The sequence below is a fragment of the Archocentrus centrarchus genome, chromosome 17 (assembly GCF_007364275.1).
Source record: "Archocentrus centrarchus isolate MPI-CPG fArcCen1 chromosome 17, fArcCen1, whole genome shotgun sequence".
In the NCBI taxonomy this organism is placed as follows: Eukaryota; Metazoa; Chordata; class Actinopteri; order Cichliformes; family Cichlidae; genus Archocentrus; species Archocentrus centrarchus.
In genome coordinates, this window is record NC_044362.1 from 26169305 (window position 1) to 26194194 (window position 24890).

The following is a 24890-nucleotide window of genomic DNA, read 5'->3' on the forward strand; positions in this document are numbered from 1 at the left end:
GTCATGGCATTTCCTCATTTTGGTTTAAAAAAAAAAAAAAAGAAAAAGAAAATCACACTTAAGCACAATCATCAACGATATTTTATTTAAAAACATTTTTCATACAAAGAAACTATGAGGGCCATGTAATCTCAGGCAGGACAGCCTCCAGGAACCCCTTCTTCTACATTCCTGTTTCACAAGAGGGGCGGTGCAGTGGTTAGCACCATTGCCTCACAGCAAGAAGGTCCTGTGTTTGAATCCACCTTGGACGGGACCTTTCTGTATGGTGTTTGCAGGTTTTGCCCATGTTTTTGTGGGTTTTCTCCAGGTACCAGGCACTTAGTGGGGTTAGGTTAATTGGTGATTCTAAATTGGCCGCAGGTGCGAGTGAAAAATGTCTGTCTCTCTGTGTTAGTCCTGCAACAGGCTGATGGCCTGTTCAGGGTGTACCCTGCCTCTTGCCCTCTGACAGCTGGAACAGGTTCAAGTCCCCTCTTGTGACCCTTGTGATAAGTGGAAGAGGATGGATGGATAAAACAAGACTAGTAGGAAAAAAAAAACTAGAATGCTGTAAGATTTATTTAAATTATTTAGACTCACTGAAAAGGTTTATTTTAGCTCAAGATTTGTGTGATTCCATCTTTCCCATTCCCGCAAAGATCTTCACCAATATCAGCAAACTGAAAAATATGACAATATGTATAACAGTGAATGTTTGAAGGCAGCCTACATGATGCAGAATGTTATAAAATATATTATCAGTAAGCAGGGAAACCAGTACAGTTTGAGTAAAACTGCAGATTTACCTCACTAACGTCATTAAACCAGCTGGAATGAACTTCCAGGAGGCGAGAAATCTCAGTCCCATCACCACACACAGAGTTCCTGCAGTAACTGCATTCAACAAGGAACAATTTGCTGAGTTTGTGAAGCTGAACTTGTTTAAGCTCTTGAACATCTGAACTCACTCACCTACTGAAAGCCACACATTCCTGGGATTTTTAGATATCAGATAAGCGCCGACTGCAGCCAGCATGCCAAACAGGAGCCCTGAGACCAGAGAGGTGACACTGCCTGTGGAGGACATGCTGTTAGCTGTCATCCAAACACTCCGCCCCCCCTTATGTTAAACACTACATTTCCCAGAATGCCTTGTAAGGGTTAAACAATAAATATGTTTCAATGAAAGTCTTAGCTGAATGTCTTTCACCTACCTGCTTTCGCATAACCTACGACCCCTCCTGCTGACACCAGAGCAGCATAGCTGAACCCAATCCAGTCGACAGCCATGACCAGAAACCAGCAGCCTGCAGGAGCTTCTGCTGCGATAAACCAGATTTGAATTAATACACAGTTCAATGTAACCTCAGTCTGTACCAGAACGAGCCGACGGTTGGAGATAAAACATGGCGATAAAAAAGGTCTGATAAACGTTTACAGTATTCACTATAATAATAATAAAAGAGCTACAGATAAAACAACACACCTGATTTAAAAACACGCTAAAACTTCACTGATTGTCACTCAACAACTTCCCGAATGTAAACTGACACTTTCACTTCCGGCGTCTTTTTTATGCACTTTCAAATTAAAAGGTCCAACTTTTTTGTTTGTTTGTACAATACATAAACTCCAAATATTACACTGTCAATGTATAAAACTAAATTTAAGTTTAAGAGCAACTTCATTTTAAAAGTAATGCACTAGCAGGGGTGGGTTTTTTTTCCCCACGGAGTTCCATAGAACAAAGCAGAGAAATGCACAAGAAAATCAGCCTATTGCGTCTGAAATAAATACGGTGCATTGAAAACATGGTTTTCAATCTCATGAGCAGCCTTGTGTTAATACTAAAGGTTCAATTTTAATAACAAACTGTCTTTAAAAATAGCATTACTTGTTTTCTGTTTGCTCATCTCCCTCTTACTCTATCCCTACAATCCTCCTGTCGCACCAACCCTCTCCATGTCTCCACTGCATCCATGAACCTCCTCTGTGGTCTTCCTCTTTTCCTCCTGCGCCATATTCAGTATCCTTTGTCCACTTTTATCCACTATCCCTCCTCTGCCCAAACCAGCTCAGCCTTGCCTCTCTTTGTCTCCAGACTACACAACTTGAGCTGTCCCTCTGATGTACTAATTTCTAATCCTGTCCATCCTGGTCACTCCCAGATCAGTTTATGCTGTTGGTGTCACCAGTGCCAATGCTGCTCTCCCAGCAGACCACAGCAAAGTACACTGCACTTACCAGTTCAGCCTCTTGTCGATGTGGACACACCCATGTATTTGTACTGCTCCATCACATCAACATCCTGTCCCAGGATAGACACAGACCATGTAGTCATCTCCCTCATCTTATAGACAAAGAACCACATTTACCCCCTTTTTTCCTGATAGTAGGCAACCACTATCAGGAAAATAAATGAGGGGTAACAAAATACATCTCATAGAAATCACAATTATCTTTAATTTAGTTATTCACATATTTCCTAAAAGCTTGAACTTGACACCCTAATGAAACGGTAATAAAAAAAATAATCCTAATGGAGCTTTGATCATATAGATTCAATATATGACACCACCTCCCCTGCTATATGAATGTGGACGCATATATGAAAAAACTTACATATCACAGTTTGCAGTTTTTCAGAACCTAAATTTGCAAAAGGCCAGAATGCTGCTGGGCCTTGAGATTTAGACCAGTGCATTAATGTGCAGATCACTTTAAAGCTGCAACTGGAGATGACATACCTACATGTATTTGTACTGTAAAATGCAATATTTGCATTCAGAATATTGAGAAGTAGAAATAAGCATAGCACACTTGAAGTACCTTCAAGTTGTACTTCAGTAGAGTATTTTAATAAATGTACATTTAAGCACTGGTATTATCCATGCTCTTACCCAGCATCGCTGGGCATTGCAACAGTACTCTAGTCCGACAGGACTGGTGGAGGGCATGCCTCCGAATCCTATGCAGGAGGAAAAGAAATGGCTCACGAAGAGGCTCCCGCAAAGACAGTATATATAGATATTTTTTTTTTTTTTTTTAAATAAATAAACACTCAGCAGCTGTGCTTTATCTTGCCTATGTGGCAACTATAACAATCTGTTTGGTACAACTTCAATTTGCACGACATTACGAGGCAGAGAACATTTCTGACTAAAATTGCTCTGGCACATGAAATCATTTGGTAGCTTCAGACTCGAGGTACTTCTTTTGTCTTTACTGGAGTCTGTGTTTTGTGTTGTCCACATATGTACACAAGAGCTGTTTGTGTGCAGCCTGGGTAAAACTAATGGACATAGGTCTATTGTGCTCCCTTTTTCCTTTGATTTGTTATTGTTATTATTTGTCTTTTGAATGTTCTGAAATATTATAACATCTATTTTGCTCTGCTGTTCTTTTGCAAACATGTTTGATCAAAATCAGTGCAGGCCATTAGAATCAAAGATCAAATAATTAAAAAAAAAATCCATATGTGCATGGGCAATAAAATATTTTATTCTATTTTCCACTATTCTTTTTCTTCTTCTTCTTGGGTCTGCTCTCCTCCTCCAGGACAACTTCTTCTGTTGCAATCTGGACTCTCTTCCTCCTTGGAACTTCAGGAACGGGTTCTGTGGACAGACAGAGTTGGGTGATTAAAAAGAAACATAAAGAGCGTGTGGACACTAAACATTTATTTTTTATTTTTTTTTAGAAATGTCTACTCTTGCTTTATTGTTGATAAACTGCTTAATATGGAAATTTTTATTTTCAAAAACATTTGGTCATAACACTGTAAGCTGTTACAGGTGGGAATAAACTTTTAGCCTCATAATAAAAGAGACAGCCTATAAAGCATAAATTAGCCAATAGGCATCCATTATTATATGTAAATAATTTGTTTTGCTGATAATGATTAAATAAAAAGCAGATTTAGATAAATACATGTGATTGGGTCTGTGCAAATGAAATTAAAAGTAGCCTACTGTGCTAATAAATGTAACAAGAAGCAGCCTAATAAGATAAGACAACACAAGATAAATATTTTATTTATCCCATTTTTGGGAAATTCTTTTTTAATAGCTTTAAATATAGCAAAAGAAAAAAATAGACCAGTTTAACACCTGCAAGTCAAGCATACTGGTAAGCCAGCAGGACTGGTGATGAAAGCAAAAAAAAAAATTACCATATATTTTTCTCTGTGTTTTTTAATATTTTAGCTATGGTGACTCAAGAGCAGCCATGATCCCACCTTCAGATGTTGTTGCCTGAGGTGCTTCTTCCTCAGCGATCTGCTGCTGCACCGATGAAGGTCTCCTCACAGCGAGGCACGTCAGTCTGGCTGTTGTGTTCACTTCCCCAAGGAGGGTGGGAGACTCCAGCTCCTGGTGGTCAGCAAAAGTACAAGATCATCAGCAGCTCAGCAGGATACTCAAATATATCATTTTAATTTTAACACACTTTAGTTTGAGTTTGTTCTTCAGCAATTTAAATGCAATAGTAAAAAATTTGAAAAAGAAATCCCTGCCACAGTTGTTTATGTCAGAATGCTGTCTGGGTAGTGACACCAAATGGGTACAACTATGTTTTCTCCACCACATTTTCTATTTGAACCTGAACATAACGTAACCAAGAGGAACACATACAGGGTATTAGTCAGCATGTCCATTAAAATGAAGACGATCACAGGGGCTAAGAGTGCCGGTGCACCTGCTTCTCTGTGCAAACCGAGAGCTTCACCTTCTCTCCTCTCCTGTTAGATCTCAGCGTGTGGACGACACGATACGATATGTTCCACTCAAAGTAATTTCCCACCCGGTACGTTCGGTCACACGCTCCATGTTATGCCAAAAAGCACTTTCTGATGTTGCAATGTCTTTTTTATGGCTAATATATTTGCTTATGTTGGTAAATAGGCTACAGTCAACAAGAGTTACACTAAGTCACTTTACCAAAAACTGACTGCACCACCTACCTTGTGAGAGGAATGTTCTTTCTGGCTCAAAATGCCTGGATATCATTCAAGAGAGATACTTTCCAGATATGCTTGACAGATTATAGGCCAACAAGTCATTTACAACAGTTTAAATTCCATAAATCACTTTTTGGCACGACCTCTTCAGCCCTGTAGTAATTATTCATCTTTTATCTAACTACAGTCCCATATATATTTAGTTATGCTTTAACAGGAGAGGGCATTCACAGCATATTAAACAAGTTTAAAATAGTTGGGATTCCTTTTCAAAATATTTTTACTGTGTCTAAAAAGCCCCCTGTTCACCTCATCACACTGAAGTCTTCATCATTATTTCTTAGGATATTTTTAATTGCAAATTACATTTCTAAATCAAATGCAGCAAAAGATTCATTAAGGAAAAGCAAATTTCAGGAAGTAGCGTACCTCTTCAAGATGAATTTTCCACATTTTGATGAATCCATCATTCGAAGCCGTCACCACCACAAAGTAATCGTCCATACTCACGCTATCAACTGCCTTCACTCTGAAATCCCAGAAAGACACAAAGATAAACGGACTTCTTCCATCATTATGTCATCAGAATACTGACAATACTGACAATATGATAAATACATGATTGGTAGTGGGGGGGGGGTGTCTGAACTGACCTGGTTTCGTGAGCCTTGAACTCACACACCCATTTTGCTTTCCCCACCTCACATAACCTCACGATTTCATCGTCTCCTGCAACGGCCAGGATGGAGTTCTGAAAGACAAGCCGTGTTTTTAAACAGATGTACATGGTGTCTCTGTTTGCCCTCTACCAATCAGGAGGTTGGTGGTTTGATTCCCTTTTCCCCAATGGGTGAATGTGGGTTGTAGTGCAAAGTAACTTGAAATTCTAGCATTTGATTAGTCTGTTAATTAGCAGATATTTGTCTACAAAACCTCAATAAATTTAACCCTCAACCAACCAACCGATCTCCTCCTCTGCATTAAGGTTTCTGCAGCAATAAATCCTACTGCTCTCCATCTATCAGCCATGATTCACTGAGGAAAATGAACACTTTGATAAAAATCAAAGCGTGTATTTTTAAAATCCAAACACATACTTTTACACAACTTTCCGATATTCCTGCGCACCAGTGGGCCAATTCCTTCACAAAACTAGAAGTAGATTGACAACTTCTCAGTATCACACATCAGTGAGTCAAGGTCAGAGAACTCACATTTAAAAACTTTACAGATGAGATCCTCTTGGGGTTCGTGATGGTTCCCGTCACAGAGGCCGTCTCAAGTTTGTAGATGATCACTTTGTCGTTCATCACAACCACAAATCTGTCTCCGTCTGGTGACCACCTGACAATGTGTGCATCTATCACATGTGCAAAGAAAACAGGTTTCAAGTCATAAACATGTCCATAAATATCCCAATTTCCTTATCACTCAAAGGTTAAAGGAGAGCTTACTCTGTTTTATGTTTTTGATGAACGCTGATCTTCCATTAATGAGATTCCAGGTTCTAAATGGATACAAAGACAACAGTTATCGCTGATTCCCTGCTTGATAAATCATCTGTGTTACTGACTGTAAGACAAAGCTGTGAAATTTACCTCAGAGTCTTATCTGTCCCAACTGAGAGCGCAAGTTTCCCAGATGGATGGACGGACAGCGATGTGACGTGACCTCTGAAAAACATCTCAACATAAAGCGACATATACGACACCACCTAACCTAAACAAATGACCCCCCCATTTATCTGCAGGACCTTTCTGTGTGCTTACTTGTGAGCTTTAATGGATTTCATGCACTCCCACTTCTTCGTGCTCCACACACACAGGAGTCCGTCCTCTCCCCCGCTCAGTAAGTGAGACGTCCCGTAAAACTCGAGGCAAGTGATTGTGCCTGCGCAGTTGCAAATGCTTTGGTCAGCTACCACCACAAACAGACAACCACGCAAAAGTTTACACTGGTGCTTTGATATACATGCATGGAAGCTTCTTGTTTCAACCACTGGGGAAAAAAAATTGCCGTCCATAAGTCAAAATGCACTTGCTCCCCATTGTTTTAATATCTTGTAAGATGATGATGCTGTTTTTACATCGCTGGTAAAAGATGGAGAAAACTTCTAACCAGTATGTGTCACATTAAGTCAAAGCAACTAAATGCTTTTCTATTTTCTTCAATAAGTATCAAAAATCAGAGTCTTCTGATTGTCTTTTCACTGAAAGAAGGTTCCTGGGTTTTCTGTGAGGAGTTTGCATGTTCCCAGAGTCCAAAGACATGCACGTCAGCTTAACTGGTGATCCTAAACTGGTCAGAGACACGAGGCAGATGAAATGCTTAAAGTTCATAGTGTAAAGCAATGTGTGAATGTATGGTTAAATGTGACCCGAGTGGTCAATAACACAAGAAAAGTGCTATATGAATGCCAGTTCATTTCAATTTCTTTTAATCACAAATAAGTATTCTCTGAATGAAGACAAACGAATTTGAGTGTCCAAAAATCACAAAACATGTCAAAAATATAATAAGTTATTCAGCAGAGAACTTCTATATTAGGCCTATTTTGCTGTTTAACTGAAGAAACCAAACCGAGTTATCACTAGAAAATAAAAAGATGAACTCTGTTTATACCAACCACACCTATTTCTTCAGTTCCCACTGCTTTTGCTGTTTTTCTTTTTGTCACAATGATGAAAATCACATTATAAAATTTTAGACACTTCTAAGCATCAAACATATTGCGAGCCTCAAAGGAAGCTACTTAAACTGAAAAACTCACCGTCATGATGCAGCAAAGCACCGTGCTCGATTCTTTTCTTCATGTCATACACCTGTATGGTCTCATCTCTGCTTCCCGTCACGACGAACCTCTCACAGGCGGCCACGGCAGATACTGAAGCTATGTGAGCGTGATGCGTGAATTCTGCTTTGGCTGTCCACTCCTGTATGGCAATAAAATTAAAAAAAAAAAAAAAAAAAAAAAAAAAAAAGACAATTTTTCCAATAAAAAAGTAATTTCTTCAACTAGAAATTAATCCACAGGCTGGTAGAGACAACTGAGAGTCTCGGGGGATGTCTTACACTCCTTTCATACACTGTCCAAATAATGTTTCACAATTAAATAAATACTGAAAAGAGGAGCGTTAATAGATCAAAAAAAAGAAGAAATGGTATACAAATCATTAATAGTGCAAAGGAGGAAAGAAAATGGGAGAATTTCTTGTTTTATTATTAGCTTTTCACTTCTTTTATTTAAATATATGCTTTAAAAAAACCAAAAACAATGCAGCCTTTTGAAGAAGTACAGTTAAAAGGTTATTATGGTAAGCATTTGTAAACCTAAGTGCTACTTTTTAATTAGTTTATACTTATTTTACTTTTTTCTGACACACAGTCTTTGTATGTAAAGACTTCTTGTGCCTCAATAACTCAACTCATTTTTGTTTTTAAAGGAGATCATGTATTGTCCATGATATAACAAACAACATTTGAGCTTGTACTACAACTTCATATGAAAACTTTTGTGTGACAGACACGTTACTGCTCTGTAGGTTTATCAGTAGAAAACACGACATTTACACACCACCACAAAATAAGACTCGCTTACCTTTTCGTCAGTTTTCATTTGATAACCGAAGGTGATCTGTTCATAGCTGCCAGCGACCAGCTCCAACACAGCTGCCATGCTGCTGCACTACAGCGGGCTCAGCTAGCCAGCTAATTAGCTTTCCTTAAAATTTAGCTTTTTTCTGAGCAGATTTTGTCGATCGGTTTGGGAAACCGCGGCTAAAAGACTCACAGGAGCCCAACACGAGGAAGGCAACGACAATAAAGAGCGTGGCACACCTACTTCCACATGATAACGGTAACTCCTTTTAGCTAAAAACACGCTCCGTCCTAAAACATGTGGACTCGGTGCGCTTGCGCAAAAAAATTCTTCTTCCCATTCGACAGAGGGTTTTTTTTTTCAAAATAAAAGCCGAAACCTTTTTTTTTTTTTTTTTTTTTTTTTTAGATATTTTTCATATTTATTTTTGAGAGTAGCCTGTTTCGTATATTTAGAGATACTCTTAGGCAGAGTTATGTAATTAATTTTTAAAGAAACTGGAACTGTTAGGGAGGGCCGCACCAATTAGCTGAACTCAATTCTTCTCAGTATTAATTTGTATCTCTTTGATTGATTGTCTTTATTTCGGACATATAAAACAACAAACCATATATATATATATATATATATATATATATATATATATATATATATATATATATATATATATATATATATATATATATATATATATATATATATATATATATATATATATATATATACACATATATACACACAGACATGCCTATGTATAGACATACACACATCCACAGAAACATGCTCATACAGAATCAAACAAAATCCCCAAATCCCCAAATGGAGTAGGAAGAAGTATGTACATATTAATCTCTACCACATGCTCAACACTCTATTAATATACAAAGTTCACCTTCACCCTTCATACACTAAGCCCACAAAGATAAACAAGAGCAAAATAGAAAAAACAAAGTATAAATATAGATATACCTAAATGTGATTAGCTTTACCAATTATCCTAGTAAATTTCATTAATTTCACTGTGATTAATATTTACAATGGAAATTGCCTGATTATGCCTAATATGTGCAAATACTAGAGTTCTTTAAACAACTTTATTATTAAAAGTGTTTTAAGCACTTTGGCAAAATGCTCTGCTATTTAAAAAAACGTCAATGTAAAATAATTTGGAAAGATTGCAGTAAAAACTGGACTAATCTGTTCATTAATTTACACTAAGTGATCTTAGAACATGGTAAAGAACTGAATGCCACTATACTGAAATAAATACTGTCTACTGGCCCTAAATACTGACCTGTAACATACATTTGATGCAAAAACTATAATGTTATAAATCTAGAAATGCTGGCCACTCTTATATTAATCCTGTCTTTGCAAGAACACCTCCCTGCCTTTAGTCTTAATCCATTTTCTTCTGCTTATCCTTTTCAGGGTCGCAGGGGGGGCTAGAGTCTATCCCAGCTGACATAGGGTGAGAGGCAAGGTACTGCCAGGTCGCCAGCTTGTTGCAGGGCTAACGCAGCGAGAGACAACCATTCAACACTCACATTCAAACCTGTGGGGAATTTAGAATCACCAGTTAATCCAGGGGTGGGCAACTCCAGACCTCGAGGGCTTTAGATGGGTCCCTGATCCAACACACCTGAATCAAATGGCTGAAGTACCTCCTCAGTGTGCAGTTCTCCAGAGTCCTGCTAATGACTTCTATGTGATTCAGGTGTGCTGGATCAGGAACACATCTAAAACTTGCAGGACAACGGCCCTCGAGGCCTGGAGTTTCCCACAAAAAAACAAACAAACAAAAAAACATGCAGCACATGCAAATTTCACAAAGAAAGATCCTGGCCAAGGTGGATATGAACCCAGGACCTTCTTGCTGGGTGGCAACAGTGACCATTATTGGTTGTCTTCTAACATCAATAGATTTATATGATGTTTCATTGTGTCTATTTTTCACTGTTAAGCACCAACAGTCACCACATGACTAAAGCTCAAACTTCATCTCTCTTAATAAAAATATTAAACACGGATACACAGCTCACTGAAGAAAAGAAAAGAAAAAGTCACCACCCGATGCATCCTCGATAGAAAGGGCGGAGTAAGAGCACATCCGGGTATTTGGAGCGTGTTTCGCTTGATGCCTACCTTCTGGAACCGCACTTGGGCTGATGACGTTTCACAAGTCCACAAAAACACAAATACACATTTAGGCACACTAGGAAAGCAGTTTTTCCTCTGCACGGAACCATGTCGAAAAGGTGAGTTTGGCATTAAAATAATGGAGATGCAGAATAATAACTTGTGTTTTAAGCTTTGTTCGTAACTTTCAGATAAATATATTTTTCCTGCGAGGTGTGTTGATGCTTTCAGCCGCTTTTCGGCCGTCTTAACATGCTTGTTTCCGTTTAACGAAGAAATGCTGGACGTAAACACGTAATTACAGTGTAACATGACACTTATGATGGTTCTCCGTGGTAGTTTTGTTGAAATAAAGTCCAGGTTTGTTTTCCTTGTTGCTTCTAAGTCACCGTTGGCCTCTCTGATTAGGATCTGTCCACCTGTCATGAGGGAAGTTGTGTGGATGAGTGAAGGCTGCAGCAAGGTCTGGAAATGATTAGTGGCTTGAATTATGTAAGAGAACAAACAGGACATAGAAAAACTTAGTGCAGGGTCGGTGCTCGGGCTAAGAACAGAGAAGTTTCTGTCTCAGTATGTGCCCCTCTTCCTGTCATCTGCTTCTTGCTCAACGTTTTTCAACGAGTCAAACTCCTACTCAGTTATACAGGGCAGCATGGGTGTGGCTGTTACACCAATTCGGTGCAATTTAATGGCTTTTTTTTTTGTGATAATTTTAAAGAAAATTAAAGATATAATACTTCTAGTGACGCCAGATAACTGCACCTGGAAGTTAGGTTTTTGTCTCAAATTACATCCCGCCCGCACACACAGATCTGTGCAGTTGTAGCTTAATGACGGAGGTGGGGTCATCATGTAGAGCTGACTTTTATAGTTCTCCCTGGCACCACCTGACAAAGGAAAACACCAACAGCATGTGACGTGATAAAAGACCACACAAAGCTGTTGTTTCTGATGAAGTCAAGCGTCTTTTAATAAAAATAAAGAAAAGAGTGAATTGTGCCTTTTCCCCACTCAACTCGGTTTCCGTGGTTTTCCATTACAATGGAGTACCGCCTCAACGTGGGTGGGGTCGTTATAGGAAGGGCCCCGAAAGTTTCCAATACCGTAACACAAAACGGTCTAGCTCCCTCTGGAGTCAAACCACCGAGCACAAGACCGTGTGGATCTATAATTTTAGTATACATTTTAGTATAGTATTCATTGCTAAAAGAAAATGAAATAGATCAGTTTCTATTGCAGTTTCTGATTTTAAATTGTTAACCTTGTTCTGTGCTTTAAAGATTGTCATTAATGAAACTTAAATTCATATTTAAAAAATCAGGCAATATAAAAATGCTTTTGTAAATTCAGGAACCTGCAGATGTTATATCTACATGCCAGGACATGGTTATTGTAGACATTTATCATCACAGTAACAGCGTTACAAACATCGGTAGCTGTAAACACATTAGAAAAACATAAGAAATACATATGTTGGGTTTTTGTCCCTGTCAGTTTCCCAGTTATATTAGTGCATGAAACGCATTAAATTAAATTAAATTAAATTAAATTAAAGGACTGTTTGCTCAATTTAACAAGATACTGCTTAATTGAAAAAACTGCTCTGACGTTTTTTGACATGTGCGTTCCGCTGGTCTAACAAAAGTAGCTGGTACCAGGTACTACCAGCTAATGGGACACCCTAAAAACAGAGTCCAGGCGAGGTGAGTAGGTATAGTGGAAAAGAGGCATCAGATCATTTGTGTTGGACAAACTGGGTTTTAATGAAGAGTTGCTGCTTTAAAGCAACAGTGTGCAAATATTTAAGAGGTTTACATATTTGTGACTAAATTACACATCTAAACACAGATGTTGCTATGTGGAAAACTGTATTGATGATTTGGATGAATAGATCGTTAAGTTTTTATAGGTTTATCACAGACCCCTTATGGTTTAAGGCTAAATGCCTGAGAATAAAAAAAAAAACCGCACATGCTAAAACAGATGTGCAAGCAGATTTCAACTGAGCCACAGGATAGGTTTGTTTAGTACACACTCTTTCTTTTGTGTATTTTAGTAACTTCCTGTTAACTGCTCTTCTCTGAAAGAATTAGTCATATGAGTAAGAAAAACAAGCTGGTCACACATAACTGCTGAAGATTTAATCACTGGTAGTTTAAAAAAAAAAAAGGAAAGTACATGATAGCCATGAAAAGTAGTAAACAGCAGGACACCTCACCCCTCTTTTAACCTAGTGATATTAAGTAGATGCTGTGGAGAAGTAATTTTTCATTGTGTTCATCTGTAAAACTCAATTGCTGGTAAAAGATTGGAGCAGGTCAGTCAAGACAGAAAAAAAGAACAAAACCATCTGATTATTACACCCCAGTTAGTCATTTCTTTCTTTCTTTCTTCAGGCTCTCTTTACTGGTCGCACCAGTGGATCATCTTTTTTCCATCTCACCTGCTCCTCTGTCACACCAACCCTCTGCATGTCCTCCTTGTTCTCCTTCACTACATCCATGAATTTTCTTTGAGATCTTCCTCTTCTCCTCCTGCCTGGCAGCTCCATATTCAGTATCCCACCTTGCACTTGCAGCTTCATGTTTCCACCCGTCTCCCTCTCATGCACGCACAGGTATTCTCTCATGCTTTAACTGTCTTTCATTCCTCTTCTCTCCAGTGCATACCGCCACCTCTGCAGGCTCTGTTCCACCTGCTCCCCACTCTGACTACAGATTACATTGTTGTCTGGAAACATAGTCCTCGGCGACTCCTGCCTGACCTCATCTGTGAACCTGTTCATCACCGTTGCAAACAAAAAGGGGCTCAGAGCCAATGCTTCTTTAAATGTAGAAAATGCCGTAGTTTGAAGAGGCTATTTTGTCACAGCACAGATGTAAATATGTTCAATTAAGTTCTGACTCATTTTACACAGTATTTTTTAATATTTTTGATTCATGTTTTTCAGATTCTCTCTGAGCTTTTGTAGTGCATTTTGTGAAACTCTGACTAATTAAGCTGGTGGGGAAATGAAAAAAAAATGCTGACTCGTCACCACTGTCACGCTGTCATGTGGCACTTGAATATGACTGAACTATGCCTCTTGTTTCTGACACGTCTCCTAAGAACAAAACTAAAAACTTCCCGAGTTAATTCACCATGTATGTCTTTTTTGTTTGTTTTTTTTACAGTCAACAGGCTGATCAGGAGCTCACTAAGGTGCTCAACCAGCTCTGGCGCCAGGATAAAAACCGCCTCAAGCCTGGGACTGATTACAGAATTTCCCTCCAGGTCAGTGTTACATGGTCAACCGCCACAGCTTTTCTGGAATGCAAAGCACTCAGTCACCAATGAATGCAATGAGTGCAAACCCACTGATGATGGCAAGATCGTCATAATTTTATTGTTCTTTTACAAAAAAAAAGTTTTTTTGTTTTTTTTTAAAGTGTTCTATAAAAAAAACAGAACCAATTGGAGCATTTATGCAGTAAAGCAATCAGAATGTTTTGGGTTCTATGACAAAGCAATTTAAATAGTTTGTAATTGTCGTGGTCCTGGGCCGTCTGCCCAGCGTTTTGTGTTTAGTTTTTATTTTCCCTGAGTTTTATTTCCCAGTTTGTTTTGATGTTCTTGTTCCCTTTGTCCCTGTCTTTCCTGCATCTATGATCTTGTGTCTGTTTTGTCATTTTGTCTTAAATCTGACCTCCTGTGTTTTCATATTGAGTTTTATTCCTAGTGTTGTGACTAGTCTGCATCTCTGTCCCGTGTCTGTGTGCCAGTCCCCCGTGTCTAGTCTGCATGTACCTTGGTTAGTCACTTCCTGTTTTATTTTGCCAGTCTTGTGTTCCCTGTGCTTTGTGTTTAGTTTTGCTTCCCCTGTGTTATTAGTTTCATTTGCTTCACCTGCTGTTTCCTCTTGCCCTGATTACCTATTGTGTATTTAAGCCCTCAGTTTTCATCTGTTCTTTGTCATGTTATCTTGAGTGTTTAAGGCTGCTGTGGCGGCGGCGGCAGCGGCTGCTGCTGCGGCGGCGGCGGCGTGTCTGCGTCTCCGTGTCTCCACGTATTTAGTTTTTGGCACCTGTCCACCCCAGTGTAGCGCTCTTATTTTTGTCTTTATTCAATAAACACCCTTTCAGTTAAGTTTTGCTCGTGAGTCCTGCATTTTTGGGGTCTACCCGCTCCAGCCACACAGCACCATGACAGAAATAAATAAATATCAGAATACAGTGCAAATTTCTTATAAGATTTTCCTCAATAAGCAGGTAAAATTTGTTTCATACAACCAACAGCACAAATAAATCAATAGATATTCTATATAAACTGATATAAAATGCTGAAAACAGTACTTTTGTTTAATAAATTACATCAGTTAACTGATACAAAAAATGTTAACTTACTGTATATATTTTCGTAGTTTGTGCATTAACAGTCTTTATGAATCTAAATATTTGTTTGTGCTGCAGTATTCCTACTCTGTTTAGTTTTAATATGTTGGTGAATGTCTGTGTTTTTGTTGTTTTATTCAGGGTAAGGCGGGTTACGTGGCTCAGGGCAGTAACTATGCCAGAGACAAGGCCAAGGCTCCACTCTTCACATATGTCAATGAAGACAAACTGAAGAGTATTGAGACATACAAGTGTAAGCAGCAGTCAGGTCTATAAAGGTTTTCTTTATTGCATTTATATGTTTAAATAGTTTAATGAGCGTATGTCTTTTTATGCAGATTTCATCAGCTTGTTGGACAACTATGAGATGTCCACAGGTGTGTCAGAGACCGTCACTTCAGAGGAGCTTAAAGAGAACGAGCTCTTTATTGATGCCATCCTGAAGACAGATGTCATGAAGGTACAGTGGATTCATAGAAAGGAGTGATCTCAGAAACAATTTAAGCTGCTGTTTACTGAAGGGTTTGAGAAAAAGAAGAAAAGGGGGTGGTAGATTTTTTTTATATATAAATAAATAGAAGATAAATATGGGAGTCATTGTATGTTTATGTACAGCAAAATTAATTTACATCTATGTATGATTAAGGGACCATGTTAACCATTGTCTAAAAAATAAGTGTATTACTACACTCATCAACACTCTCTACACCCTTTAAGTGTATAATGAAAATTGGTAATTGCAACATTTTGTTCAATTGAATATACACTCATGTAGGAAAAAATGATTTCATAACTTAACATTCATTAAAGTTTAATGCCTTATGGTTTACCTATATATGTCAATAATAAAACTGCATAAAAAAGGTGATTTTTGGTAGGCTGGACTAATTCACATGACTTGAAATCCCAATGCCTTAATACCGTTTATACAGTTATTTTTCCAGGAGTAAACTTTTGATACAGTCTCTAAATACGGTAAACTCGATTTCATAAGATTATAGTAAGAGTACTATAAGGTTTCTTGTGAATCCTTACTTTAAGTTCAGTGTTAGGTTTAAGTTTATGTTGTCTTTATGTTTTGAATATAAGTATGAATTTAAAGGCAGAATGAATGCCAGAAACTGTAAACAAGCTCACCACAAAGGGAGTTTAGCAGCTGTCGTTGAGCTTTATCAGAAAATCTCTGTCGGCATGTCTGCTCAAGTTACCTTTGTTTCCTAGACACTTTAGCGCTTTTGATCTATGCGGGCTTGAATTTTCATTCCTTACATGTTCTGTTGTTTTCAAGACAAATAATTCACTGTCAAATGTCTCAAATGGAATGATGGTTTATTCCAATAAACCTTGAGTCATTTTGTGTATTGACTGACCACATTTTTTAATTCAGAGGTCTGAAACTTCATCATATGTTGTTGTCTTTTTACTCTCAGTGCGCTCACCAGTATCTGGTCAAAAAGGGGCAGTCGCCATCAGACCCCGCGCAGTTCAAGAGACAGCTATACAACATGTGGTTCCGCCTGTACCACAGGGAGAGGAGCGGCGGGTGAGTCTCACTGTAACAGCAGGGGGCGCTGCTGCAGTGTTCGAAAGAGAAGGAGGCACAGAGAAGCACAGTTTAGAATGATTAGTTAAAGTCCAACTTAAAACAAACAAAAAGTATTACACATCAATACACAAGATGTTTTGTTTCGATTTAGTTGGAAACAGATGCTTTATTGTAATTTCTTGTTAATCAGAGTGTTACAGAGTCAGTAGATGATCTACATTTGGGTCTTAAAGTGATGTTGAAACACTCTAATACATAATTCACTCAAACATACTTTAATGTAAAAAATGTATTAGTTTTCTTTATATATTGAAACAAAGAGTTTGTTTTGTAAGATGTAACAGAAGTCTAAATAAATGTAATCTTATACATATCTTTGGGTTTGCTGGTTGGTGTCATTTTCATTGCAGTGAGGATTCCTGTGGATTTGAACATGTGTTTGTGGGAGAATCCAAATACGGCCAGGAGATCATTGGTCTTCACAACTGGGTCCAGTTCTACCTGCAGGAAAAGCACGGTCATGTGGACTATAAAGGCTACAAAGCAAGAGATAACAAAGATACAGTAAGAAACTAATGCGTCTTTGTAATAGCAATGTGACTGAGAGGTTGGTAACTGCAGAGGCAGCTGAATTAAATGTTGTTTTACTATTGCTTTTAAAGCCTGATGAGGACGACCACGTCCTGAACCTGCAGTTCAGTTGGAAAGGCTTGGTGAAGCCTGTCGGTGGCTCCTTCATTGGTGTCAGTCCAGAGTTCGAGTTCGCCCTCTTCACCATCATCTTCCTCATGTCGACTGAAAAGATGACATCTGTGGTGGTGAAAGTGGACGAGTACATGCTGGAGCTGGTCGTCTGTCGGCATGGGCAATCCATCGGCACGTCCTACCCCAAACTGCTCAGCAGCAACAACAGGGATGTGTAACTTTACACCACCTGAAAGTGTGCAAATGTTTTTGTTTAAATGTTGGCTACATTTCAATGCAGTACAACCCTAAAACAGACCTGGATCAGATTCTCTTTGCGCTGAAAATGAGATGGATATACATGGTTATTGAATACATTTTTCATATTAACAGACTAAATAAAAAGTGTTTTGTTTACAAAATAATGTTTGTATTTTCTTGCCTGTTAGAAATAAATAGCTCAAATAGTTTAAGTCTCAGCACAGCATGAAAATTAAAGTTGTATTTTTTTCAGAAAGTAAATCTCTACCCTAAGAAAAAAAAATAAAAATCTCACACAAAAACAATAATGTGCTCCCACCTCCTTTAGTCAGCTGGCAACACAAATAATAGACTAAATGATCTACAGCTGAGTGTTAAAAAGACAGTTATTTGAAAATGAAAATTATAAATCAGAGACTTGAGTGGAATGTCATAATATTTAAGACCCTTTTGATCATTCTCTAATATTCTCTGTATTATCTACATATTGTTAGGGCTGGCTCGATAGCCTGCAACATAAGGAGGAACACAAGACTTTTTGAGTTTCTAATGAACAGCATTTATTAACAAAGCTAGGCAACCGAGGCAGCCAGAAAGCCAGCGAGCTGAGGAGGAGGCCACTTAACTAGGCCCGGCCATATACTCCACAGATGTCCTGTTTTTGTCAGCAAACGCCTAGAACTTAATTACATTGTTGTATAGTTGTACACCAAACACAATACACACAATTAGATAAAATCGTGTATGAATAAACATGCAAATTTAACCTCCTGAGAGCACCGCTTTTGATTGGGATGCTTTTTTTTTTTTCTCCTTGCTATTTGGGATTGGTTAGACATGATAAATATAAAAACTAAGCATCATCTGAATAGAAAGTACTTTTTAAAAAAAAGTGTATCTTAATGTAGGAACTGTGGGTTTATTTTACAGCAGAACATGATAAAGTCAGCATTGTATGAGATGCAGAAAAGCCAAGATGTAATGTTCCTGTATGAGGACACAGGGTTTCAGGAGGAGAGGGAGTAAAACTACTTTAACAAAAAAGAAGCCATAAATAAAAACAACAGGGCTAAATTATAAAAACAATGAATGTATTCAAATCTTTAAAAGAGCGATGCAAGACTGCACCAATAATAAGATATAAGAATTAGAATAAAATAACAATTTAGTCCAGAAATCATAAGTAAGCCTTTGTATGCAAGTAACTCTTTAAAAGAGATTTAACACAAGATACAGAAGATCAGTGTTTAGCAATGTAGAAAGATCAAAACAAAATCCACTAGATTGGGGAAAAAACTAAAACAAATGAAGTGAAAGATGTATATTAAAACCAAATGAAAGTAATTGTAAATTAGGATAATTTGGAATTATGTGACAGATTTGTATCTGGCAGCTGTCACTATTTATTTTTCTGGAGAAGAGCATTTTGAGGATGTGCATTGCCTTGCATATTCCTTTTGTTTACAGCTGGTATCTTTTTGCCTGTTTTACTATACTTATATACAAAAGTTAAGCAAATATTTATGAAAACCCTCTCTGTGTGAGCCAATTGTATCATACGCAGGAAAAGCCGAAGATGTGGCCTGTGTGGTCTGTCCAGTGGGAACCTCCTCGCTGCCTGACAGACATGACTCAGGGCTTCACCTTTCACACGGTGTCAGGCTGCTCCCAGGCTGTGCGCATGCGCCTTCAAACAACCAATTACCATGTCAAAGCACAGAAATGAAAGTCTTCCTCTGAAAACTATCCGATGAAGTTGTGAACCAGCAGGTAAAGACACACGCTCTTCTCGCGGTATGAGAAACTCTGTGAGGCCCTCGCGGACAGACGCAGAAATAGTTTCCATCTTGTTTAGAAATTAACTTTTTAGATTGAGAGCCAACAGACATGGTTGGCTAGCAGCTAGCTGGGCTAACGTCACCGTTGGTTGGCAGCTTGTTATCGCAGTCTTGGAGCCACCTGACAGTCGCTCACATGATTTCAGCTACTGCAGCCCACACTGATTATAACACCGATATATTTTGTTAAAGTCTGTGTGTCTTTGTAGGTGTAGTTTGGATCACCGGGGTGTCTCTGAGGGGGATATTTCTACAACAAGAAGCCAAAACAAACATGTTTGGTAAAAAGAAGAGAGCACCGCAGCCCAGAGGCCAGGGCGGTGCTGCTGCAAAGCAGGTAACGGCTCCGGTAAACATTACGTTAGAAATAATAGGCTTTCTGTTCAAATATTGTCAGCGTAGAGAAGTTTACTTTTTACTTCCTGCTTCCAGATGGGTCTGTTTGTAGACCCGGAGGAGATGATGATGGGCATGGACGGAAACCTGGACGACCCGGACTTGGAGGCGGAACTTGCTGCTATTACTGGAAAAAAGGCTGCTGCAGGAGGGAAAGCCAGGCAGAAGGGGAAAAGTGAGTGCAGTAGTTATGACTTGCAATTCTGCAAACATGGGCGGAAGTAAGAAATAAGATGGAAATAAATAAATTGGACGCTGGGCACAGATATGTAATGGTCCTCCCCCACAGCCTTCTACACCTGAGATGGACACAGCCAACATTTGTAGTCATTTTAGGGCTACTTTTTGAGTCTCAGGCTACATCCACACTAATATAGTCTCCATCCAGATGTGTGTTTTAGCCATTGCAAAAATAATCTTTGTCTATACTAACTTGAATCACATGACCAAACAAGTACACAAGGCTTGCATGTCTCAGTATAAACAGGAAGCAGAGAGTTAGTTGGTTAGAAGGGCTGCTTGATTATAGTAAAAATCTTAATCACAGTTATTGTGGCCAATACTGAGATTGCTGACAGACTTTGTACATTTGTATGTTTTCTGAACTACTCCTTTTAACAGTGGATTTCTTTGTACTTTCATTAAATACTGGTACTCTATCTGAGCAGTCAAAACACTATCTTACTGCAAGCCTCATTCACACAACCACTTCCTGACACTTCCATGCAACCTAACGTTCACACGCTCGCATGCTGATGGATGCATGAGAGCAACTGGGGATTCAGTATCGTACCCAAGGATACTTGGGTACGATACTGAATCTATCTCATAAGTCACAGCTGCAAAAGTAAATGAACTGAACTAAATATGCTACAACCAGGTGAGGCGTGAATTTTGCCTCCATATTCCTCTGTCACACCAACCTTCTGCATCTCCTCCTTCACTACATTCCTCTGAGGTCTTCCTCTTTTACTCCTCCCTGGCAGCTCCATATTCAACATCTTTCATCCAGTCTTGCCTCTCTTACTTTCTCTCCAAACCACTTAACTTGAGCTGTCCCTCAGTTATACTCTTTTCTAAACATGCAGCACAATAATTGAGTTGTTCATTATCTTGTGTCAGTCAGCTGACATTGTAATTGCACATAAAATTGGATTATTTGCACAGATGTACTATGGAGGAAGACCAGCAATTACCAAAAGTAAGACTGGAGATTTATTTGCTTAAATCAGCAGCAAGTTGTCACATGCAAGTCATTGCAACGCAAATGTGGTGACACATATCAGAACCATACTGCCAGCATTATATAACTATATGAAGCCAAAGGAACAGCTGTACTAGTAAGATAAAATCAGTAAAGATGTGGTTGACAACCTGACAGCTACAATACTGTCCACAGAGTGAGATAGCTGGAAAGAGCTGATAATAAATCCATGATATCCAGTGATTGCTGTCTCTGTCCTTACATTAATGAGAGATTGATTATTAAAAAAAAAAAGTCATGTTAAATATTTAAAATGATTAACTAACCAGGATTTCAATGTTTTCAAAGTTGTAAACATTTGCAGGTTAATGCACTCTGACATGTTCTTTGATATCAACTGTATGAGTGGAGGAATGAAGCAGCATGTCTGTCAGTGTAGCGGGAGTGGAGGAGTCAGAGAGAAACTTGTTTGTTGAATAAAACCTGCCAGCGAGCATATTTGGTTCACAGTTTGTTAACTAGGTTACTCACTCAGAGTTTAAGTTGGCTCTCTTTCTCGAACAAAAACTCAAGAGTTTCCTTCATCTCAGGGTTAACTAACTGAGCGTTTTCCCCAAAGCTGCTTTCAGGAACAGGACCCTGACATCCTGATTTCACACACTCCTACTTCATCACTGAGGTTTGCTGAGCAGTTTTCCCAAAGTTCAGATTAAAACACAGAGGAGAACAGCATTTGGTCGACACCGTAGTCAGTGTAAAAGATGGCTATAAGCAAAAAAAACAAAAAAAAAAACTCCACAGCACTCAGTTGTCATGAAAGGAGGAACTACACATTACCTGTTGTACCAGGCTGTGAACAAGCTTTTTAATGCTGTAAATCTAGACATTTTAAATAATTGCTTAAATAAAATAAATGTTTTATTTATCGGCAGTAGAGGGAAACAGGAAATGGGGGAAAGATACAGCGGTAGACACTCGGGCAAATTGGCAACAGGCCGGGACTCGAACCCGCACCGCAAGGCGGCATATGCATGTGGTCGCCTGTTCCACCACTGAGCCACCCGGGCACCCACCTTTTTTCTAAAGTTTAATGAATCAGCCATTTTTCCAAAGTCTGTGAGTGATCATGTCAATTCTTATTAATGACTGAAATAATTACCATTATGATTTTTGCAACAATCAAGCAGCTGGACTCCAGAATGCATACTGTGCAAACACAACAACAACACACCAGGGAGTTTATTTCCCCTTCCAGCATTGGTACAAACAAATGGACTATACCAGTGGGACAGGATTGTTTATGTACAACAGTGAATCATTTAGCCTATCATAACTAAGTGTAAAAATGTCTGTTGAATGACTCAGACTGTTAAGTTGTCACATTTGCTGCGTGTAAAATGGTTTAAACGCAGCAGTTTTTTACCTATGAGTATTTTAAGAGGTAAAATCCAGAGCGTGAGCTGTGTCCCAGTGTGAGAGAGACTGCTTAATCACATCATTAAAAAGCATTTCAATCACTGCATCTCAAGGACGCAGCTGCAGAGCACCTGATAAGAGAAGATGACTTTCATTGTTTCTTCTTCATACCAACTTTTGCATGAGAGAGCGCTTTTTCATTTGGAGACTTTGTTCCTGGTTGATTGAGTCCAATTGATGATTATGTGCGATGATTATTCCCTGGATGACCACTCTTTGTGAATTCTTTGTTTTAGAAAATTTCCACAGCACTGCATCGTCTCATTCGTTCTGCTTTATCAAGCAAATTCATGACAGATTGGTTGTGTTGTAGGCCCCCTGCCCATGGAAGACATTGCAAGAATGGCAGACGAGTGTATGAGAGACGTGGAGGATGATGACGACAACAATGTTGAAGATGATGAGGATCTGTTGGTTAGTATTTAAATATCCTGCTATATTCTATCCATTCCCCAACTTCAGACAATAAGGCAAGAGAGCAATTCTGCAGAAATCCTGTGAATTTAAGAGTTAGCCTCATATATTTATTTTACTACTCTGTGTGTGTTTAGTGCTTCCAATTATGATTATTGTAATGTAACTGCTGCACACTAGAGCTCTGAAACTGTAAACTGCATAGATTTAAACATGAAAGGCTACAAAGTGCATTGATGTCTGATACACTCCCATAGTCTTATGACAGAGTCGCATATTGAAAAATTAAAAGAATCAGTGAAAATGTGGTGCTTCAATTATAAACCAAAAATCTGAACGTAACCTGCTCCCATCCAGGTTGTGTGTTTAGCATAAATTGCCAAATTAATCTAGCCAGGTAAAAAGAGACGCACAACCTTGTGACACCAACAAGTCTGACTTTAATGGGTTAGTGAACTATGTTGAACTTAATCTTGCTTTGTGGTACACCCCTCAGGTGTGATGTTTTCCAGTTTCTTGTGTGTTTATTAAAACACCACTATTATACTCAGTGGCCACTTTGATAGGTACACCTGTCCAACTGCTCTTTAATGCAAATATCTAATGAGCCAATCACATGACAGCAACTCGATGCATTTATACATGTAGACGGTAACTCAAATAACCACCGAGTACAACCAAGGTATGCAGAAGAGCATCTCTGCCTCTTTTGTCAACTAAGAACAGGAAACCGAGACTACAGTTCAGACAGGCTCACCAAAATTGTACAATAGAAGAAGATGATGGGGTGGTGGTGGTGGGGTATTCTCAGCGTGATCTGCTTTTTCAAGTCACTGCTCGTCAACCCAGAAAAACTGGAACGGAACAACATTTCACTCGTAGTTACTCAGTCACTATCAACTGACTCCAAGAACTGAAACCAGTAAAAATAAATAAATCCACTCTGTCCCGTCTGTGCCTGTCAGTTTTACAGCTCACACAGTGATCATGGTGTTGTTAAGCTGTAAATTGTAGTTGGTTTGTGGGTCTTATTTTGCTCTGCACATTCTGGTTTGCAGTATTTCGATTCATCAAACAACAGATGGAAAGCATGCCTCCCACTCAGTGCTTCTGAAATTGAGCTTTGTATGTGAGCAGAGAAAGCTTGCTGTTGATCAGTTGCTTCTTTTTTCTTTTTTTTTTTTTTCCCTCCCCTCCAGGCAGAGCTGCAGGAAGTGGTGGGTGAGGATGAAGCTGAGGATGTTGTTTCCTCCCCGTCCTCTGCCACCACTGAATCTCCTCAAGCTGAAACACCGGAGTCCCCAGCGGCACAGGTACAATAGTTGCTGCTCTCTGCCAAACTTGTAAGTGACACCACCCACCGGTAACTGAAAAGGAAGGATGTTTCCTCATCCCTGCCTGTTTCTGGTTTCTAAAGTTGGCTGCCTATTTTTATATGAAATCTGATATATTTTATTTTTACACAAACAATAGCTGTTCACCTGGCAAGTGAGCAGCTTCTGTAGATTAGATGCAGTTTGGGTAAATTATTTTCATTCCTTCTGGTAAAGTCTGACTTCATCGCTTTTGATGCATTTCCTTATATCTGCTTTTTAGTCCATTTTAAATACTTTGGATGCTTAACATTCCTTGTATTTTAAGTGTGTGATAAAGGGTAACTGCAGTTAGTATGTTGTGTGCTTGTTTACATCAACATGTTTAGCATGGTATTTTTTTTCCCTTTAACCAGATGTTTCCAGTTAGTATTTATGCTGCCTGCATGTTGTTTTGGTCTCACGCTTGTAGGAGGAAGTAAAGGTCTCCTCGGCAGCCCCCGGCAGCCTCCAGCACACCCTGGAGGAGAGATTAGCCATGTACAAGACAGCCTTACAAAATGCCAAGACGGCAGGGGAGGCCTCAAAAGCCAGGAGATATGATCGTGGGGTGAAGGTACGTATATGCGCAGCACATTGATTTACAGCAAGTCGTTCATTATGTCATAATTAAAAGATACATCCTTGGTGCACATCTCTCAAGATTTTTTTT

General features: G+C 38.9%; 4 protein-coding genes across 7 annotated transcripts in view; 2 read left to right on the forward strand and 2 right to left on the reverse strand.

The window, feature by feature from the left end:
• Nucleotides 1-75: 75 nt before the first annotated feature.
• LOC115796098 (transmembrane protein 14C-like) lies at nt 76-1555 on the reverse strand. 2 transcript variants are annotated; one of them, XM_030752348.1, is made up of 5 exons: nt 1469-1555; nt 1197-1301; nt 955-1056; nt 789-876; nt 76-662 (listed from the first exon to the last, which is right to left on the reverse strand). In XM_030752348.1, exons 2-5 carry the CDS (start codon nt 1270-1272, stop codon nt 602-604), a joined length of 327 nt encoding a protein of 108 aa, XP_030608208.1. In that variant the 5' UTR covers nt 1273-1301; nt 1469-1555; the 3' UTR covers nt 76-601. The 2 variants fall into 2 exon arrangements, with proteins under 2 accessions (XP_030608208.1, XP_030608207.1); XM_030752347.1 differs by having other exon boundaries at nt 1197-1304; nt 1469-1548.
• A 1907-nt stretch (nt 1556-3462) lies between these two features.
• On the reverse strand, nt 3463-10165 carry pak1ip1 (PAK1 interacting protein 1). 2 transcript variants are annotated; one of them, XM_030752151.1, is made up of 10 exons: nt 10085-10165; nt 7710-7872; nt 6709-6829; nt 6538-6612; nt 6394-6446; nt 6154-6299; nt 5593-5690; nt 5369-5468; nt 4220-4352; nt 3463-3599 (listed from the first exon to the last, which is right to left on the reverse strand). In XM_030752151.1, the coding sequence occupies exons 2-10, from the start codon at nt 7750-7752 to the stop codon at nt 3487-3489; spliced, it is 882 nt and encodes a 293-aa protein (XP_030608011.1). In that variant the 5' UTR covers nt 7753-7872; nt 10085-10165; the 3' UTR covers nt 3463-3486. The 2 variants fall into 2 exon arrangements, with proteins under 2 accessions (XP_030608011.1, XP_030608010.1); XM_030752150.1 differs by lacking the exon at nt 10085-10165 and adding an exon at nt 8538-8858.
• Nucleotides 10166-10659: 494 nt separating this feature from the next.
• On the forward strand, nt 10660-17704 carry LOC115796027 (poly(U)-specific endoribonuclease-C-like). Its single transcript, XM_030752226.1, has 7 exons — nt 10660-10795; nt 13850-13949; nt 15188-15299; nt 15385-15506; nt 16477-16589; nt 17003-17156; nt 17255-17704. The coding sequence occupies exons 1-7, from the start codon at nt 10785-10787 to the stop codon at nt 17513-17515; spliced, it is 873 nt and encodes a 290-aa protein (XP_030608086.1). The 5' UTR covers nt 10660-10784; the 3' UTR covers nt 17516-17704.
• A 1418-nt stretch (nt 17705-19122) lies between these two features.
• Nucleotides 19123-24890, forward strand: part of cc2d1b (coiled-coil and C2 domain containing 1B) — a 23514-nt gene continuing 17746 nt past the window's right edge. Inside the window, exons 1-6 of one of the 2 annotated variants that reach the window (XM_030751168.1) lie at nt 19123-19307; nt 19585-19712; nt 19808-19946; nt 22765-22865; nt 24065-24178; nt 24651-24794. In XM_030751168.1, coding sequence (XP_030607028.1) covers nt 19650-19712; nt 19808-19946; nt 22765-22865; nt 24065-24178; nt 24651-24794 — 561 coding nt within the window. In that variant the 5' untranslated portion in view covers nt 19123-19307; nt 19585-19649. Of the gene's footprint in view, nt 19308-19567; nt 19713-19807; nt 19947-22764; nt 22866-24064; nt 24179-24650; nt 24795-24890 lie in introns of both variants that reach the window. The other variant, XM_030751169.1, reaches the window with a different exon arrangement.

What these genes read in the sequence shown, in the direction of transcription:
- LOC115796098 (XM_030752348.1), bottom strand. Translation starts at nt 1,272, where the DNA reads ATGGCTGTCGACTGGATTGGGTTCAGCTATGCTGCTCTGGTGTCAGCA. An exon ending in GAATGTGTGGCTTTCAGTAG is followed by an intron (nt 877 to 954) that starts GTGAGTGAGTTC and finishes TGTTGAATGCAG; the next exon opens with TTACTGCAGGAACTCTGTGT. An exon ending in GGTTTAATGACGTTAGTGAG is followed by an intron (nt 663 to 788) that starts GTAAATCTGCAG and finishes CATATTTTTCAG; the next exon opens with TTTGCTGATATTGGTGAAGA.
- pak1ip1 (XM_030752150.1), bottom strand. Translation starts at nt 8,615, where the DNA reads ATGGCAGCTGTGTTGGAGCTGGTCGCTGGCAGCTATGAACAGATCACC. An exon ending in CATCTGTAAAGTTTTTAAAT is followed by an intron (nt 5,691 to 6,153) that starts GTGAGTTCTCTG and finishes CTTGTCTTTCAG; the next exon opens with AACTCCATCCTGGCCGTTGC. An exon ending in TTCAAGGCTCACGAAACCAG is followed by an intron (nt 5,469 to 5,592) that starts GTCAGTTCAGAC and finishes CTGGGATTTCAG; the next exon opens with AGTGAAGGCAGTTGATAGCG.
- LOC115796027 (XM_030752226.1), top strand. An exon ending in ATTACAGAATTTCCCTCCAG is followed by an intron (nt 13,950 to 15,187) that starts GTCAGTGTTACA and finishes TGTTTTATTCAG; the next exon opens with GGTAAGGCGGGTTACGTGGC. An exon ending in CACAGGGAGAGGAGCGGCGG is followed by an intron (nt 16,590 to 17,002) that starts GTGAGTCTCACT and finishes TTTTCATTGCAG; the next exon opens with TGAGGATTCCTGTGGATTTG.